Raw genomic sequence first — 19,682 nt, 5'->3', positions numbered from 1 at the left:
AGCTGTTGGTGGAAACACGGAAACATGGTGGAAAACACAAAATAAATATATAAAAACTGAATGATTATGTTCTCAATTAACAACTGGAAGAAATATGAAAATACCAATTGTGTTTTTTTTATAATTACCATATTGAAAGTACCGTTATGGGCAACTCTCAGGGGACTTAAATGTCCTAGGCTGCATTTGTTTATGTTCCACATTCCTAACATGGTTCTAAATGACAGTCCCACAAACAGGATAGTGTTCCAGCAGCAGAGGACTGGCTGGTTTCTGTGGCTCTGGGCAAAATGTATAGAAGCTGCTGTCTCCTGCTGTGGGCTCGTACATGATGGGAGATCAACAAACAAAGAGCACAGGGGGCAACGTGGGTCAGTATGAGCCAACAGTTCAATGTTGTCCTGGGGCCCTGCATGAAAGTGTGGGCCCTGCATGAAAGCGTTCTAAAGCAGTGGTGTAGCAGCTGAAATGCAAATTTAGGAGCCAGCAATGCCCAAAGCAGAAAGATAGCTCACAGAAAAAGTGAAGCATTAAAAAATGATGTAATATAAATAAAGACATGTTGAATATGTCACAGCTTACTGTTTAAAAAAAAAATATGATTCTACTGTAGTTTCATCTTAAATGTCAGAATGACAACAATTAAGCAGATGTATAATCAATAAATGAGAGAAGGTATGTAATAAGGGTCAAATTACACATTATTCCACTAGTTATGCTTCTTTAAAAACTGACTTGCTGGTTTCCCAACGAATATCTGGATTACTAATAGGAACAGGATTATTGTATTTTTGCTAATTACAGTCATGCCACATATGTATAATATTATGTTATAATTGATTATTTTTCACATTTGACTATCTATAAACGATCGTACCGAACACCCAATAGAAAACGAGAATTCTGATTGACAGTCGAACGGACCAATAGTGATGAGCCATGTCACACAGGGAACCAATGGCAGGGAAGCACACCGTTCAGTGGGATGAGTTTTGACCTACGATGGCTGCCGCCAGCATGAGCTATCATTATAGGGAGCCCAAATCCCCATTTAGACGGAAAACAATGCCTTTTAAATCATACTGGACTTTCGCTTTTCTTATTTGTAATGCAGCATTGTGTTTTGCCGAAGATGAACATGAAATGGAGGAGTTTTTGAAGCGGGAGTATTCCCTTTCCAAGCCTTACCAAGGTAACAGTATTCGTTATACAGCCCACTGTCACTGGGGCAGACTGACAGATGCTTCCAGAAGAATGCATTCAGCGATTAAATCACATATAAGCTTTAGCTCTATTCATTTTACAATGTCTCGATTATTCTGGCATGCTTTCGTTCTCCAGATAAAAATATCCCTGATGTAACATTTAGCCTGTTACTGTAATAAAGCCATAGCCTATGTCCTACATTACATTGTGTTTCATTAGACTGTGTTTGTCTAGTTTTTCTCTGTTGTTTTGCAACAAAGCAGAGGCTGAATGAGCTCTATTGTGCTGTGTCATCTTTTTTCTTGCTGATGATGCTATTTGTGTGCTCAGGTGTGGGATCCGCAGGCTCCTCCCACTGGGAGCTGATGGGTGATGCCATGGTAACCACCGACCAGGTGCGCCTCACACCTGACAAGCAGAGCAAGCAGGGGGCAGTGTGGGGCCGCCTGGTGAGTAAAACATCAATTCACCCCATTTACCAGTTTTTAAGATCCATCAGGCTTAAGCTATTGCAGTCTACTTGCTACTTTACTCCTTCCCTCATGAATCTGGCAATTTGTTGAATATCAAGCAAGTTATCAAGAGTCTGGAAATATCAACAAATATTTCTACAGTAGTGTTAAGAGTGGTTGTACTGCCTATGTTTAAGTATGGGTTTGGTGTGGGAGGATGTTTTGGCAACTGGGTTGGTGCTTGAGACAGCCTGTCATCTTCTGAGCTGTAATCTTATCTGTCACTAACCAAGAAAAACACATCGTCTGCTGACCATGATTGTGTTTAGTAAAAAACCTCAAATCTCTAAAACGCTGACCCAAATACTATCTGACTCAACAGAAGACCCTTTTCCTCTTTTTTTTACCACTGAGGGCTAACATGGACCAGCTGTTTCCCTTTTCGATTAGTATTTCCTCTTGACTTGACCTCAACTCTGTGACGCCTACACAGTGCTAAAGAAAACACTACTGAAAGAGAAACAGACTTCACCTTAACACATCAGTTTTTTAAATCAGAATGATAATGCCCATTTGTTGGAGCACACACTTTATTTCAGGTGTTTTATCGAACTTGTGTGTGTTTCTAGCCTTGCCATCTGACAGACTGGGAGATGCAGGTGCACTTTAAGATTCATGGACAAGGAAAGAAGAACCTGAATGGTGACGGGCTGGCCCTTTGGTACACTAAGGAACGTATGCAGAAAGGTAATCGCTATACAATATATTATTTATATAACTTTACTTCCAATCTCTATTTTTGAATACATTATCAACACTATTATTTTCCAGGTCCTGTTTTTGGAAATATGGATAACTTCACTGGCTTGGGTGTGTTCGTGGACACGTATCCCAATGAGGAGAAACACCTAGAGGTATGCTGGAGCAGTCACTGCCCAGATCTAACCTGTTTTTGGAAAGAAAAGCAGCTTTTAAAAAAAATCATAGACGAGTGCTCTTGCAAATTTGTGTTTCATGGCTGTCTTTGTGTTCTTTTGTGCAACCTTTTGGAGTCAGGCGCAGAAGAAAAGATATACTCCTCGCACTCAGGTAATCTGCGTTCTTTAATATTTGATCACAATCCTATGTCCATTTAACAGCCTCCATTAGTGCTTCTCTGTCTGCAAACATAACCTCAGTGTTGATTGATCCCTGCATGGTTGCCATGTTGTCTTAACCGGAGTTAGATGAAGAAAAAAGCATGCAACTAAATGTGACATTCATTGTAACACTCACTACAAGTTTGTTAATAAGGGATTTTTCAATTCAACCTAATGAACAGCAGCTTTTTTTAACACCAAACTAACATAGTCTAATTGCAAAGGCTTACTTTTTTATTAAGATAAGTACTTTATTGATCCCAATTTGCGACATTAGCATTAAAAAAAAAGTAGAAAAATATACATGTCTAAAAGCAGGATATCATATATACATGTGAGGAATGGAATATTAAATGTGTGTGTGGTGTAAGATGAGGGACTGATTTTAAATGATGACCATATCCTCATCGCTCCGTTTCCTTTCTGTGACCACAAGAGGATCTTCCCCTTCGTTCTGGCCATGGTTGGGAACGGCAGCATTAGCTACGACCACGAGCGTGACGGCCGGCCCACAGAGCTGGGGGGGTGCAACGCCATGGTGCGCAACCTCAAACATGACACCTTCCTCTTCATCCGATACGTCCGCCGCAGACTCACAGTAAGAGACTCTGATCCACGATATTAAATGTGCCTAGCACACGACGACACTTCCTCATGTGTAAACAGTCACACCTCTTATTAGCATGGTTGGCTGAGTTTGGCCTGGTAATATTTATCCAAGCTTTGTTTATAAAGTGTACCTCTGATGTAATCATTTTGAGTAAACTAAGGGCTAAACTAAGAATCTAGGCAGAAGCATATCACACATATCACTTTAAGAATGCAAAGGTAGGTAACTTTGAAATATAAATGATTTTGTCATTATAGATAAAACGATATTGGTATACGACTAAATCCTTCTTCAGAATAATGCAAAGGAACTACAAGAGAGCTTTATATTTAGCTTTGTTTTTACTCAGTCATTCAGATAGCACATTAAACCTATTTGGCAAAAGAACTGAGACATGTCAGGCCTTCATATCCAGTGAGTCTCTATACGTTACTGAATTGCCTCTGTTCTTCAGGTGATGATAGACATCGATGGGCAACATGAGTGGAGGGACTGCTTGGACATACCCGGGGTCCGGCTTCCCAAAGGATATTATTTTGGAGCATCATCCGTCACTGGAGACCTCTCAGGTAAACTATCACTATGCCGAAAAGCGCCCCAATAAAAGCTCATCCAATTAAAGATTTATTGGACCATGATAAACAGACAGACAATACTATTATTATATATAATAATGTGGAGGCCCATCATTGAGGAAATCGTGAAAATGATCACAAGTGAAAACCTTTTTTATCTCACTATAATGGTAGAGAAGTGGACAAAGCCTGATGTACGAGTGTGTATCCTTTCCCCAAGTAACCCTTTTCCCAGTTTTACAGTACTTATTTTTCTCTCCTAGTTTTAATTCTTATTCTTGTCATTTGACTTTTGAACATTTGCAGTGTGAACCCTTTGCCCACCTATTTACTTCTTCTAAATATGTTTTCTAATATAATCATATTTTCTGCTGCTCTTTCATAGATAACCATGATATAATTTCCCTGAAACTCTACCAACTGACGGTGTTTCGGAGTCAACAGGAAGAGGAAGAGGAGGAAGAGGAGATAACCATACCCAGTGTGGATAACTTTGAATTTCTTAAATGTAAGACACACACACACACACACACACACACACACACACACACACACACACGCACGTCTTTGTCTTTGTGGGTTCACCTGCTCTCTCCTTGGCTGTCTTTCTGCTGCATGTCACTCTTTCTGTAATCTTTTATTTATATGTTTTTAAAATAATTGTCCCCCCCCTTTCTTCTCTTTGTACCTCCCTGACTCTCTTCCAGTCGGTCTGGTTGATGAAGGGATGAGTGGAATAGCCATTTTCTTCGCCGTGCTCTTCTCCATGCTGGGCCTCATCTTCCTCATCGTCATCGGCCTGGTGGTCTACAGCCACTGGAAGGAGAACCGACGCAAGCGCTTCTACTGAGAGGGACTGTGACAAAAACAAAGATGGAGGTGGTGATAGTGAAGACTACTGAGGTCTGAGGACCCAAACCGCACTGAGACGCTGCTGTCGGAGTGCAGCAAGTTGTTTTTACCTGAGAAAAAACACTATATCGACAGGAGACGGAGTAGATGTATCACCTGCTACTCAAAGCCATCGTCCAACTTTGCCATTGGTCGTTATGAAGCAGTAGGAAGAATTTATTTCTGTCCTCCGCCCGTCTGACACACACCAGCTCGGCCTTACCATCTCTGCCTCTCTACCTGTTACTCAGCATACGTGCAGTGTGACATCTTATGAGCAGCTACATTTTCCCCCGTTTGCTGTAGTTGACAAATAGGTCATTCTGAGATTTGTTCTTGTGCTTTTTTTTTTATTTCACTGACTTTTATGGTTTTCAAATATGATATATAAGTATCCAATGTTTTCCAATCTACAGTATGACTTGAAGCGCTAACCAAATAGCACTAAAAACAATTTAGGCCATCCGTACTGTAGCTACATGCTAACATGAGATGCATTTGTATTCAATCATTTGGAGTATACACTATATAGTATGCTGTATATTCTAGTAGTAGTTTGCATGGCTTTCATTTAGGTTGTTAGTTATGAGCTGTTGCACATCATTGTTTACAGTATGCCTGACCTTTTGATGTGTTTATGTAAAGCGTATATGGAAAACCGGCCTGTTTAATTGATGCGTGTGGCAAATATTTGGCTGTTTCAAGGAAATATTTAGTCCGGATTTTTATTTTTAACAATTAAAAAAAAATATAAAAAATATTTAGATTATTTATTTTTCATTTCCCAAGATGTTATTGTAGTCCCAAAAGATTAGAGCAAACTCCTCTAAATATATTTAAAACAAATTAATTTAAATGTTGGATGTGGACTTTGCACTGAAGAGATTTTTAATATTAATAGACACAAAATTATTTATTATATATATAACTATTTTCCTTTTTGCTGAGAGTTTTCTTTGCACATTGTACACTAATATTCATGTTTGTCTGTGTTGTTTTTAACACTACCACTGTGTTTCTGTCATACCTCAAATGCTCTTACGAAGAACGAGTAAACATGCTGGCTCTGGAGGGAGCTGTTGCTCAGCGTTTGTTAAGTTCTGGAAATGTTTGCAGGCCTCATGTCAACATCATATATCTTTCATGTGTTGCTTTGTTTTCAGTTGTGCAATAAGTGAGGACTTCCTCATTTCATGTAGCCACTTTGACAACCACCCAACCTTATTTACAGTATATTGTGTTTGTTTTGTATGACAACCATGTTTCCTCTGTCACCCACGTGTTACATTTTTAACCAATGTGTTTGTCCTGAACTATTTGTATTTCCTCATTAAAGACCAACAAATAACTACATTGATAATGTGTGTGAAGTGTGTTATATGTAAGACAAAATAAATGTTCCTGTGTACCAGGTAGAAAGTTAAATATAAACCACTTTCTGAAAATAGTGCATTATAGAAAAGCTTGTGCCTGAGCATCAACATCCTAATGTTTGTATGACATAACCTCCTGTCAACAATTCAGGCCCACTCAGAGGTGCTTTACATGAAGCCGTGAGACAATCCTCCAGATCCATATCTCATCTTTGTCATGTTAGGTGGGGCCCATTTCCACTCAAGTGCTCAAGAACTCTTTTTGTGGAGTGAACACATGTTTACAACAACATACCAGGACCCTGCAAAAGGCTACTTGAGGTGAAATGGAAACATCAAAGGAGTCAAGAAATGGCAAGGACTGTTCAGTTGAGTGCCAATCTTTGTTTTATTAAAAAAAAAAAAATACAAATGATGACTCAACAAATACATAGCAGACTTCATACTAAAACCAAAGCATTTTTATCATTCAGTGCTTTAATTCATAATATAATAAACTCATTTTGGCTTGTTTAAAGTTTTTTGGGAAACAATAAAGAGTCTGTTGCCTGTTTGAAGATGCCTGCTTCCTTCTCAAACTAGGCTATTTCTGATGTTTGGCCCAACAAGAAAATCCACATAGCTAAACTGTGGCGGCCCCATCTGTTTGGTATTATCTAAGGTTGAGAATATGTTTCAGTTTACAGGTTGTTGGACAGAGAAAATAGTTAGTTCAAAATGTTCCTTAACAGCCAAATGTGTCCTGGTTTAATGTAAGCCGACTGCAATCCATGTTGAGGTCGTTCAATTGTTTATTATACAAAACGTTTGAAACTGATAGACTTGTTATAGCTGGGATTAAAAGGCAACAGTCAGAGAAAATTCATCAAGATGGAGAAAGAAGATAGCTGTTTCTAAAACTGAGAAAACCAATGAATCGAATTAGTGCAACAAAACTCAGGGATGGAATACAGATTAAAGATATCAGGAAGGAATTCATCCAACATAAACAATATATTCAACTTTTTACTCTGGCTTCATCCACTTACTAATGTGGTTTATCTGTGAGCCAGGAGTAGAAGTGTTAGTGGTTGGAAAAGCCAGAAAGACGGGGAAATGATATATATACTAAAATTGCTTTTTAACTCAAGCCCCTCACACTGAAGCATACATTCTGACCACATCAATGCAGTAGCATTACAAGTTGTATTTTACACGTTTTCTTAAACAAATACATGTACGCACACCAACAGAAGATTACAGTACAGTGCAGTGCCACAAGCACTCAGTTATATTGCTCGTACTGGTGCCCACAGACAAGTAACAGAGAAAGTGAGAAAGGGGTCGCAGCATATAACAGTAGGTTAATGTTTTTGCATAGCCTAGTTGAGTAAACTACAATATATACAGAGATGCGTGATGCAGAAAAAAAAGACATTTTACAACAATGGGAAGAACTGCTTTGGCTTCATGAGACGGGTCAAAAATGTTTGAATTGAAAACTCTAGCACTGCGTGATAACCCTGAGAGTGGGAAACCAAATCGTCACAACCACACACACACGGGTGAAATAAGTCACGATCTGTGTAGCATGGAGGTGACTTTTGGTAAATGATTCTGTCTGGCATGAGTGGATGTGCCCTCCTGTCTCCAAGGGTCCATATGCGAAGCGCTTGGCTACAGTTTGTGTAACCAAGACAGAGGCTGGTAGTCCATGAGGAGCCAACGGGGCGAAGAGAAAACGCCCGAACACGCAGCTAAGAAAGAGTCATGTGGGGGATGGATGACGCATCACGCACCTCCGTCGACAAAACAGAAAGGCAAAGTTTAAGCCTATAAAACAAACGTACACAGTCATATACAATCAGCTGTTAAATATGAGCTCCACCACAACATTGAAAGAACATCCAAACCAACACATGTTCAGATAGTGGATCTCGGCAACTGTGGCTTTAAGTGATCAGCACAGAGGCGACCAATCACACGGTGAAATGGATGGATGTGTCCACGACTGATATAGCCCTTAACCTCGTGTGAAAACCAGGGAGGCTCGGTCGTTTTTGGCAAAGAAAAAAACAATGGACCTCCAGTTTCACTAGTCACCAAAGAACCCCCTATCCTTCCCCTCATTCCTCACCCCCCTTCCCCTATTATTTTGTCTAAATATGTATAGAAATAAGCAAAAATGCACCTTAGTAAAAAGGTTAAAAAGCAATCTCTTGTAGGAGTTCATTTTCACCCTCCAAACACAAAAAGGATGAATAACAACAAAAACCAAATGTTTTTTTTCCTCATGCTTTCAAGCCAGTTAATATAACAAACTAAGTTCGACCATATCCGCGTAACAAAAACAATCGCATAATCTGGTCATCACTAACTCCATCAGTGCCACATTTAACTAACTAGACAGTTGTTGTTTTTTCCGACGAAACCACCCGTCAGATACAAAACTACAGAACGTGTGACGCTTTAAATCCTGTGGCTTTAAATGTTTACAAACCACATCCTCTTTTCATAAAGCAAGCACACTTTTTCAGAACAAGCTTTTTTTTCTTTCTATCGATACAAAAACACTCCGCTCTGAAGCAACCATGCTTAGAACAACACAACTATTACCATTGGAGAGAAACTACATCTACGTAAGGCAGTAGCACGCCGCATACAGAGGCTATATGTTATTGTGCAGCTCCATAAATAAGACATTTGCTCTCTAGAGATGCAGCAAGGCAGCTTGAGGTGTGTTGGTCAAAAAATGTCTTTTATTACTTCTGTGTGCAGTCAAGCTCACAGTGTAACAGCTCCTCTGGAAAGGTCGTCGTCATGTTAGTTTGACTGCATGTTTAAGCACCTGCTCGACAACACAAGGACCACAAACCTTGCAACAGCACTTATGAAGTCAATGAAAATGAAACTAAATATTATTTAACCATTTTGTTTTCCCTCTATATTGATATTTTGGTGCACACGCTCGTATTGTTTTCCTATGGGCCCTATCATACGAATCGTTGTGCAGAACCCAGTGTCGCATCATGTTAAGAGGCCAAGAATTTCCAAAATGTGTCTTTGACAGAGTTGTTTTAGTGCTGAAAATAAAGAGACATGGCAATTAGTTTTAATAGCTGAATAAATACACCAGGCAAGCACGACATGTTGGCTTTTACTCCCCACTTAGCCTGCTGGAAAAGTATGAATAGAAGCTTTGATTTAAACACGTTTGCAACCTGTTAATGATAACTGGAAGTTAGGTTACTGTGCCTCGGACATGTTTAATGCATTAATATACAACAGACTATTGCACCAGAGAGGTAACAGTACTTTGTGATCTCGTTTGAAGCAGAATGACTGACGGTCTTTACAATGCGCCCGTTTTGACACACAGTATCAGGAGCAGACAAATAAAAGGCTGTTGGACATTGTCCCAAACTAAATACCCTAACGAAACATTTACTGACTTATCAGCTACTGCGCTATGGACAGACTGTTATCTTACAATTTTGTTTCGCGGTGGTTTTCCTATCTAACAATTACTAGTTTTACTGCTATGCTTTGAATACATACTGTACAGTATAATGGGCAAACAACATGCAACACAGAGGAGTTTGCTGTTAATCACAACAGATTCTGCAGCTGTGCCAACACTGGCTGCAGAGAAGAGCTTGCATCCACCTCAATTTGCTGCCAACGGAAAATACCACTGCAAATCCATCACACTGCTAAGAGCTACCGGGGCCACACAGTGCCGGGACTGCATCAGCTAACTAGCTAACATCACTGCACAACGGCATAGCATGGCACACACAGTCATCACAACACAACTTGATATAGGGCAGCTAAAACCAAACCAGTCTATTTCTTTACACCCTACATCTGGTACACAGATTTGTAGCCACTGTAGCCCACTATCATTAAAAGAAACAATGAGAAAAGCAAGTAACAAATGGCTAGAAAATACTAATCAAATCAAATTTTAAAACACAGAAATTCATGCCTCATGCAAAATACCAGTGCTTTTATAGTTAACCCACCTTAGTGCTGAGAAAGTATTACAACCAGATGCTTCAGCACTTTAAAGATATTCAAACACAACTCAATCACAAGACTCAACCCGTCCCTACTGCACTATAACATCCACTCACTGGAACACACTCTGGCAGCCCCCGTCATGGGGCTTTGTTGCAATAATAGTGACACCTGCGGCATTTACTGAAGCATAGCTGGTTATAAAATGGAAAAGAAAGCAGGTATATCCTTCGTTATGAACATCCAACCTATAAATTAGAGTGAGGATAATGGTACACTCTGACGCAACACAGTTAATAAAGAAACGCTAACACAGAGACGCCACAAGGCTTTTTGTGAATTAGAAAATGGTGCCAAGCCCTCTTGGCCATTACAATGAATGCAATGCAGCCAGAAACCAAAGTAGGGAGATGATGTGCACACAATCAATAAATCATTAAAAGCTGGTCGCTCCCTACCTACAGTTATGCCAATTGCTGACCACAACATGAATAACGAAGAGGAAAAAAGGGCTGGGGGGTGTATGACACTTAAAACAAAAGACAAAACTAAATGTCCTTCTGGTATCGCTCCTCTGCTGTTTGTGAGTTTAAACTCCCCCACTCTAGATGCAAAAAGTCCCACAGACCTGACACCAGAGGCTGGTTGCCATGACCTCAGAGCTGACATCATCGTGCAGCTGTGCTCTATATTCCACAGCACACACACACACACACTAACGAACACAAAGCTCTGGGGGAAATGAAATGTGTGCTCCTGTTGGTTCATCCAGTTCTGGTTTGTCTTTTCCCTCCTCTGCTTCAGAGTCATAGCATGGACAAGGGAGAAATGTTGTTGACCGTGTTGGTATGCTCCAAGCTGATCGTCCCTCCGGAGGTAAAATGTCAGACGAAAGGTTGGCCGAAATGTCCTGACCAAGGAGAGTGCAGAGACAGAAACATGATGACAGTGCTCGAGGAGAGGGTAGGAGCGAAGAAAACAGTCGATTCTGGTTTCAGTCACAATCAATCGCTGCCTTCTCACTACCTCATAAAGGTTTTATGAACAAATGAAGCATCCAAGTGTGTTTGCTGGTTTCCCCACTAAAGAAAAGCAAAGCAAAAAAAGAAAAAAAAGCCACAAGTTTGTCCACATAATGTGTTATTCATCATTCTTAATCTGGAGCCATTAAGGATTAGTTATCATCATCATCCTGACGTCACGCCTGCGTTAGTTTCGAATTTTTAGAATTAAACATAATGTGGTGATGATGATGGCAACAGATATGTCATATATTGCCCTGCGTGAAGCAGAAAGCCGTGCTGGTTGGCTGGTTAGTTAGTTAGTTAGTTATGTAGGCAGGGGGTCACACCATGTGGTCTCCAGTGCTGGTGCTGGCGGTCTGGCTGGGCAGCTCGGGGGTGCGCTCCTTCTGTCTGAAGGCCTGCTGCCGGGGCCCGGAGCAGCAGTCCTGCCCGGTGACCTTACACATCCGGTGCTCCTCATCGCTTTCCTCCTCAAGCCCTGAACCCTCGTCTATGTCCAGCTGGCAAACACACACCTCAATTCCTGAGTCACCGGTCACGTGGCGTCGCCGAGTGATAAGCTCCTCATCCTCCTCTTCCTCCTCCGCCGCCGCCATGAGCGAAGCCTCCACGAGCGAAGCCTCCACGAGCGAAGCCTCTACGTTCTCCTCTACCACACACTGTGCTTGGACCGACACCGACACAGCTTCCAGATCTGGGGATGAGCCTGAAGCCTGACTGTCGTCCCTCGGGGCTGCTTCAGGCAGGGGGTGAGGCACTGCAGCAACTGGCTGGCTCAATTGTGGAGGGAGTGATGGGGTGGTTTCAGGGGGGTTTTCAGAGTAAGGAGGAGGCGGTGTTGGGGGGTGACCGACCACCTCTTCATAGTCAGGAAGCTTGCAGTCGTTCCAGAACCCTAAAAGTCAGCATATACAGAAAGCTTTAGCATCCAACCAACATTCCCATAAGTAACTGTACATACTTTTCATGCTTTAAAAATAAGTTGTTTTAAGTATTGATAAGGAAAGTGCATCAGGTAAATATTCCAAATGTACTTTGCTGGGATATTATTACACTCTACAAGTAGAAAAGAGGGTTGGAGGTTGTGAAACTGCTTCATAATGTTTTTTGTTTTTTTTAAAACGCTGTGCTACATTTGTGTGTATCTACCAGGATCAACTTTCCCTTTGTCAAAACCTAATCCAACCAACCCTGAGAGCACTCAATTACTAAGTTTACATGCACATACATTTAAAATGAAGATACATTTGAAGATGGTAATATCACTGCATAAATCAGGGTTATATGTTTAAAGTTGTACTGTTAGATGGCATGCCTGAGGACATACCCTCCCTGAGTAAATTGAAAAGGCTTGTTACTACATTCCCATGATATCCTCATGTAAGAGCTGCAAGAATATATGCTTGTCAGGGTCTCTGTTAGTCACTGTCTGTGTATGCTCAAAGTCAGAGTTGTGTTCACATTCTTGACTTCAAGTCAAGCAGCATGGTCAGTCTTGTTTGTGATATTAAGGGGCAGGATATCAACTTTCAACTGACATTAGGGTGGCATCTCTGATGTCTGATGCCATACTGACAACTGAGACTTTGCTCTCCAATATACACACAGGCAATTTGCAACAGGGTATACCAAGGTCAGGATGAGGATCAGCACCTCTAATTCAAAGGTTATATCTCTCTCGGAGTACAAGGTGGCTGTTTCATTCACAAAGGGCAGGGAACAGCTGCTCCTTGTGTGTATGCAAAATCAGATATGCCCTATCCATCTGACTATTACATTCTGGGAGGAGGGATCTTTACGTCCAAGACTACTCACTTAGATTGAGCGGTGGAGGGGAAATGAAGGAGCTGGAGGCTCCCTGGTAGGCCATGAGGCTGATCTCACGTTGACGCTGCTCCTGCTGAAGGCGCATCTTAACCCTCCGGTGTCGGTAAGCACAGCAGCAGCTAAGCATGATGATCAGGGTCCATACCAACCAAAACCCTATGAGAGGTGAGAGAATCACTGTCATCTTATCATCAAATACTGGCAACTGTTTTTACTTTCTAGTTATTTTTTTGCGAAAGTGAAACTAATTTCTGGAGTAAATATCAGACACAAATCAACACAAATCTAAGAGTATGTTCTCTTTAATCTGAATTTAGTGGGACAATAGTGATGGGATACAAATAAATGTTGTGTGATTAATGTTAATATAGAATAAGGAGAAATAAATAAACTAAAGAATAGGAACTTACACCAGAGCTCGTAGTAGTAGGTGCAGCACTCAGTCTCTCCACAGCAGTACCCCATCTCACAGCGGTACTGTTCATTGTTTACCCCGAAACAGAACTCCTTCCCCTTAAATACACACAAGAGGTACAGAAAGTGAGAGTCAATTCCACAGGTCAACAAGAAACTGCAGAGTTAGCTTTCGGTAAACTGACAAATGTAACCTTATTGTGTTTCCACAAACAGGCTTAATTAGTTTAGCCTGTTTGTGTAAATTAGTTTCTGTACACATACAGGCAAAAGATTCAAAGGTTTTATTGTCATATGCACCATTAACTACAGTGTAGTTATGGTAAAGAAAATCTTGAGTCCCAGTCCCTTTCAACAATGCAACACAACTATAAATAAGACATAATTCAATAAAACAATAAAATTGTGCAAAAAGAAACAGAATAGAAATAAAATTGTGCATGAGAATGTTGCAAGTGACCAATGCAGGAGAAGTACTATATACATGTAAAATAGACTAAGACAAGATAAAACAGAAAGTGAAAATAAATGCTGTACAAGAATAAAACACTGCTTGTTGTGGTAACAAATAACAGTGACAAAAGACACTGACGTTTACATTTTTATAAAAGGCTCAAGGCAATAACAACCATCACTGCTAAATGTTGCAAACGATAGGCCTACAGTAAAATTGTGAATTACTAACATTAAATTGTAATTTAACTACGTATGTGATAATGACAATAGAAGACTGTAACGTCACTGTTACTGGTCAAACGAGGTCAGCAAGTTACGCCAATAAACGTTAGTACAAATACAAATGTTACATTTTCATTGCAAGTGTACCAATATTGTCAACGTAATTTGAATACAATTAAAATTGTATTTCATCAGGAAAGCAAACCGGACAAACTGGGACTGCCTGCCTAATATCAACTACTAATATACACGTCAATTTGCAGGGTACCAGTTAGCACAACGGCTAACGTTAATCTTGATACCCTTGGTTAAAACTGTTAAATCCAGGTGATAAAACACAGCCATGTATCTTGGAGTTAAAACTTAAATAATCAAACTGTCGAAATATAAATCAAAACTTTGCCTAACTGACGTCATCCGCAGGATACAGCAGCAAACCGTGCCCCGTTTCCTTTGTGGAGGAGACAAAAAGGCTCGGCTAAAGGCCTTCACCACCCCGGCAGCAGCGGCATCGGCTGGAAGCCTCGGCCGACCCTGGGTGCACTAGCGGCGGCTTACCTGCACTAGACAGGTCCCGGTACAAAGAAGACCTACAATGGATCCCAGTGCTTTCTGCGGCATCTTGCTGGGGTGTCGGCCGTTGACACGACGGGAATCATAAAGCAGTCGGTCAATGAGATGTCTTGTTGAGGGGGACTGCGGGTTTAAGCTTCAGTCTGTCGCACTCGGACATGTTTTTGTTGTTCCTTGACTCAGAAACAGCACTACTGTAGTAAAGAGAAACGACGGCAAATGGACTGTAGAGGGCGCTGTATGTGCATGTGTGAAAATGTATGATCTCACAAAATCCAAGTTCAAGTCCTGTTATTTATCCTTAAAATGAATTAATCACAATAACGTGTGAGTTAATATACTATGCTAGATCTCTGGCATATGCTACCTACATTTGGAAACAGCAGAGCACTTTTGTTATGCTTGTCACACAATTAGAAACATGGAAATCATTGCATGACAGGATGAGCACGACAGGATGAGCTACAAAACCATATAAACCTTTTCTACTTCAAAACTATATCTACTAAGGAGTTATCTAAAGGAACAAACTTGATGCATTTCTCAATAAAAATATAATATTACATTACAATATTATAAGATCAAAAAATAATGACATGGGATAAATGAATTATCTCTATTTAGCAAATGTAGGGTGTAAAAAAGGTAAAATGCACCAAGGCTAGGAAACTATGATCTTATGTCTGAATATAACTTATTCTAACCTCTAGCTCAGATTAGCATTTTGCTTAAAAAATTCAAATATATTGCTTTAACCCTCTATTAGAGCTACAGTGATGTGGAGGGTAAGTATTAAGCAGATATAGACCTCCTGGTTTCAGACCAGAGGATTCTACCTTCACCAAACACAGAGCTCTAGCAGTGATTCTGGATAAACTGAGGCAGAATCTAGATGCCTGTAACGACGAGGCAGAGACACTGGGGCCGTGTCTCAATTCAGGGGCTGCACCCTTCGGAGTACGCAGCCTACGCGGTCCACGGAGGACCCAGCCCACGTAGACCGTAGACCGGGTAGGCTGCACCGAGCGGCCTACGAAATGAGACGGTCTACGGAGCGCTTCGTATTTACGTAACGTGATACGCGCTGTTCGGTTGCGCTGCTCCAGCAGCCTGCTAGCAAATTAGCTTACAAGCTAACTCAGCTGAAAAGGATCCAGAAACTTTACTTTTACTTTAACCATTTTTTGGAGATCACCGACGGCGATGAAATAAAGAGGACCATGGCCAGGTAAATAAGGTCAAGCTGTTCCTTTAGCCCCCAGTAATGTTACATTAGTAAGTTAACAAGTAAATTATATAGCTGATGTAATTTAATCATATTATTTCATATTTAAAATAAGTCTTAATTTTTCTGTACTAATAAAACAATATGTTTTTTTAAATGAACAACAGCATGTTGTATAGATTGATTCTTAATAATATTAGTGTTCTAATCTTAATAGCTGTGATTATAACAGTTTATATTCTCCTTCTTCCCCTAAACCAGCAGATGATGTCCCACTGACCCCAGGTCAGCACCTCTAGGTCCAGCAGCACTGTGACCCCCTGCTCTGCTGAAATACACAATTAAACTTTTTCTATGACCTATTTTTTGTATTAATACAATTAAACTGAAGACAGTTGAATGACCTAGAGATATCCTATTATTCCACTGCTTATGTACACATGTTGTAAATGAAATAAACAATGTATTTAAGAATTACTATTTTAATTTAATTTTGTATTTTCATCTTATCACAAAGTAGAGGTAAGAATATATCCATCCTCTCTCTGCAGCTTCATGTCTTCTATTATTATAACTTTCATCATTGAGACAGAGGAAATCAATCATGCTATTTAACATCACCAGCAGTAACACAAATATCAGCAAAAGTGTGTTTATGGAGTTGTTTATTTGTATTATATGTGCAGCAAGTATATAGAAGCAGCTGTTTGGGGAATCAGACAGACTCAAGCTATAATCGTTAAATATCTATTAAAAGAAAGGACACATACAAAATCATATTCTGAAACTAAGACACAAGTCTGTAGGACGGCAGTAAGCAGAGGTCTGGGTGGAGGATGTTCCTAATCACCGTTTTGCTTTCTCCAGCACCTCGGGGTGTCCAGGTGGATGGCAGCTCTGTCCTGATGATCCGCTGTGCACTTTTCAGATTAGGGGTCCTTCTCCAGCAGATCCATTTCTCCAGAATTGTCCTAATTACAGAGAAAAACAAGAGAAAAAGAAAAAGGTGAATTAATCATATTAAACACAGCAGGGTTGCAAAAGTATTATTGCAAAATTTAACTCTAAGCATTTCAGACAAACAATCCCTAAAGGATCATTTAAAATAATGTACTGTTCTGGTTTTTAAAAAACTAAAGAGATGAAGACAGTCACACGTGCATCCCTTTGACAGCACGGCACAAACTAACATCAAGCCAAAGGCTGCTGTCTATTTTGGATTGTCTTATTATTATGGGATTAGGATAAATTAAATACACTTTAACCTAAATAACAGATGATTAAATCTGGTGGAAATATTTAAAATAGGCTTTTCTTTTAGCCCTACCTCAAAGCAGCATGAGCTGAATGAAAAGGTTGTAATGTTGTCCCCAAGTTTAATAAACAGTAAAACATTGCAAAATGTCAGAGAAATAAAGCTAACAGCAGCTACACGTCAGGGTACCATTTTATAAATCCCACCGTACTGTAGGCTATACCGGTCTAAATGTTTTCACTTTGGACTATTTATGTAATATAAAGTATAACGTATCTTTAACAGAGCCAAGATCTCTGTATGACTTTAGTAAACTTCGGAGTTGAATTAAAAATAAGTGTAAACAGTGCAGTACGTCCAGCTAGCTAGTTAGCGTCACTAATGGCGCGTTTCCACTACAGCGCGCAGCCCGGTTTAAGAGGGCTGTGACGTCAGCGGCCCGTTTGTGGTTGCGTTTCCACTTGGCCTAGTACCGGCCGGCGGGTCCTAATTCACAGTTTTTCTGGCCTCATAAAATCGTGGGGCCAGGGCCAAGACAACCGGGCTGAGTTTGTGACGTCAACGCTCTCGGCTGCTGATTGGTCGGAGAGAATAGTCACAATCTGCGCGCGAGATAATCCATTTTTACAAACAGCATTTTTGTTAACAGAGGAGCTACAACAATGGCAAAGAAAAGCACACCATGGTCGGTCGAGGAAGTGACGACGTCCATTATATTGCAGATGATAAGGTCCAGCGGGTGCTCGACGGGACAACTCGCAATATCAAAGTCTTTCAGGAGGTCTCTACACAGACACTGGACTCTCCAACGGCGTTACTGGAGTCTGCATGGTACGTTTTTGCTAACGCTCTGTTATTTGCTTGAAAGCTTTGTGTCCCTATCTGTTCTAAAGCTCACTTCTAACAAATAAGTCTATTTTATCCTTACATTTATGTTCGACAACCCATGCTTTTATGGAGCCCCGAAGGCTAGCTAGGCAGATAGCATTAGCGAGAGCTATTGTTTGCTAACACCATATGTGCCATTGTTTACGTTCAGTTTGTCTTTTCTATAGTTGTTGTTGCTATTTATAGTATTGTGCTGCAGTAGTTTGTGGAATTTACAAGTCATGTTTCTGTTCTAGATGATTACATTGGGACTAGCGAGGAGGAACAGTTCCGAACAACGTCCTCTGCATCAACAGCACAAACCGAGGAGGAGAGGATCTGGCCCTGCAGGAACGGCAACTGGCCCAGCAGAATCAATGCCATGTCTTATTGCTTGTTGATAAATAATTGCACCCACCAGCGATCACACAGAAAGATGGCATCATCTAGGCGTCCCTCTGCAGTCAGAAATATCATAAACACCATCGTCCACAAAGCACTGTACAGGGGTTTATGGATTTAAGAGAATACTTATGACAGTGAAACCTTTATCATCTGTTGCAATTAAAGCAAATAAGAGAATAAATACTTGGTTAAATAATACATTTTAACTCTTTAGCAGGACAACTCTGCATACTGTTTGAAATTGAGTTTGCTAGCTTGAGGTCCTCCTCTAAAACATAACATTACATATTTTGTAATGGTATTAAGAATACATGATAAATACATGTAGTAAAAATGACTCAATTGTAATACCCTCGTTGTGCTAGACTCAAACACATTGCTTATATATTTCAAAGAGAAGAGAACAAAAGAAAACACCTATACAAAGAGAGCGGTGCACAGCGCTTAATATTTACTTGCACTATATTTCTGTTGATCTGGGTTATTGTGTTGCACTGTTGGAGGAGCCTGTGACCTAAGATGTTCATTGTCATAACTACACTAGCTATGTTCGTATGACAAAATAAAAAACCTTGAACCTTGAGGCTGTGTCTTTCAGACAAACCATCATAATCATATTATTTTATGCTGTGGATACTTTAGCCTCCATCCATGTTAACAATTTTTTACACTTGCATTTATGAATATAGTTCTGTTGTGTTTTACACTTTTGTATTTATGTTTATAGTTTGCTTTGATATTTGCTTAATTTATTAGATTATTATTATTATGGGGGCAGTACTGGTGCTTGAAATTCAAATATTTACTAAATAGTCAATTCTGATAACATTTTTTTGGTTTAAATAATTTGACAAACACATGTATGTGAAAAAGAAAAGATGTATTTATGTTCAATACAATACAATAAATATTTAGGTATTACATTATAGGTATTCAGGTAGCGCATCAGACCCTCTCGTATGTCCCTGCCCTACTCTGCACCTTGTGCCACTGCTACCCCTGGTAGACGTAGGTTTTCCTCAGGCATCCTGAAGTTCTCCACCCACTGAGTGTGTGTGAAAGATGGAACAATCACATTCCACCACTCGGTAGCTCGGTCGGTAACTTCTGAAATACACAAACAAAAGCATACATATTTTAATACGTAAAAGTGGTAGCTACAATTAAT

The 19,682-nt window shown here is 40.2% G+C and overlaps 2 protein-coding genes across 2 annotated transcripts; one reads left to right on the top strand and one right to left on the bottom strand.

The window, feature by feature from the left end:
- The first annotated feature begins 1,002 nt into the window (after positions 1-1,002).
- On the top strand, positions 1,003-6,233 carry lman2la (lectin, mannose-binding 2-like a). Its single transcript, XM_034122678.1, has 9 exons — positions 1,003-1,192; positions 1,537-1,655; positions 2,288-2,405; positions 2,490-2,572; positions 2,715-2,747; positions 3,234-3,395; positions 3,862-3,976; positions 4,368-4,490; positions 4,690-6,233. Exons 1-9 carry the CDS (start codon positions 1,003-1,005, stop codon positions 4,830-4,832), a joined length of 1,086 nt encoding a protein of 361 aa, XP_033978569.1. The 3' UTR covers positions 4,833-6,233.
- A 382-nt stretch (positions 6,234-6,615) lies between these two features.
- wbp1 (WW domain binding protein 1) lies at positions 6,616-14,976 on the bottom strand. The gene is made up of 4 exons (XM_034122820.1): positions 14,748-14,976; positions 13,508-13,610; positions 13,086-13,253; positions 6,616-12,165 (listed from the first exon to the last, which is right to left on the bottom strand). Exons 1-4 carry the CDS (start codon positions 14,808-14,810, stop codon positions 11,591-11,593), a joined length of 909 nt encoding a protein of 302 aa, XP_033978711.1. The 5' UTR covers positions 14,811-14,976; the 3' UTR covers positions 6,616-11,590.
- Positions 14,977-19,682: the final 4,706 nt, after the last annotated feature.

Source organism: Trematomus bernacchii, unplaced genomic scaffold (genome assembly GCF_902827165.1).
Source record: "Trematomus bernacchii unplaced genomic scaffold, fTreBer1.1, whole genome shotgun sequence".
In the NCBI taxonomy this organism is placed as follows: domain Eukaryota; kingdom Metazoa; phylum Chordata; class Actinopteri; order Perciformes; family Nototheniidae; genus Trematomus; species Trematomus bernacchii.
The sequence above is the reverse complement of the archived record's forward strand: the minus strand, read 5'-3'. Positions and strand labels throughout refer to the sequence as shown.

Bases quoted from the DNA above. Each gene is read 5' to 3' on its own strand.
- lman2la (XM_034122678.1), top strand. From the start codon at position 1,003: ATGGCTGCCGCCAGCATGAGCTATCATTATAGGGAGCCCAAATCCCCA. The intron at 2,406-2,489 runs GTAATCGCTATA...ATTATTTTCCAG, and splicing joins TAAGGAACGTATGCAGAAAG to GTCCTGTTTTTGGAAATATG. The intron at 3,396-3,861 runs GTAAGAGACTCT...TCTGTTCTTCAG, and splicing joins ACGTCCGCCGCAGACTCACA to GTGATGATAGACATCGATGG.
- wbp1 (XM_034122820.1), bottom strand. From the start codon at position 14,810: ATGCCGCAGAAAGCACTGGGATCCATTGTAGGTCTTCTTTGTACCGGG. The intron at 13,611-14,747 runs GTAAGCCGCCGC...TGTGTATTTAAG, and splicing joins CCGGGACCTGTCTAGTGCAG to GGGAAGGAGTTCTGTTTCGG. The intron at 13,254-13,507 runs GTAAGTTCCTAT...CACCTCTCATAG, and splicing joins CTACTACTACGAGCTCTGGT to GGTTTTGGTTGGTATGGACC.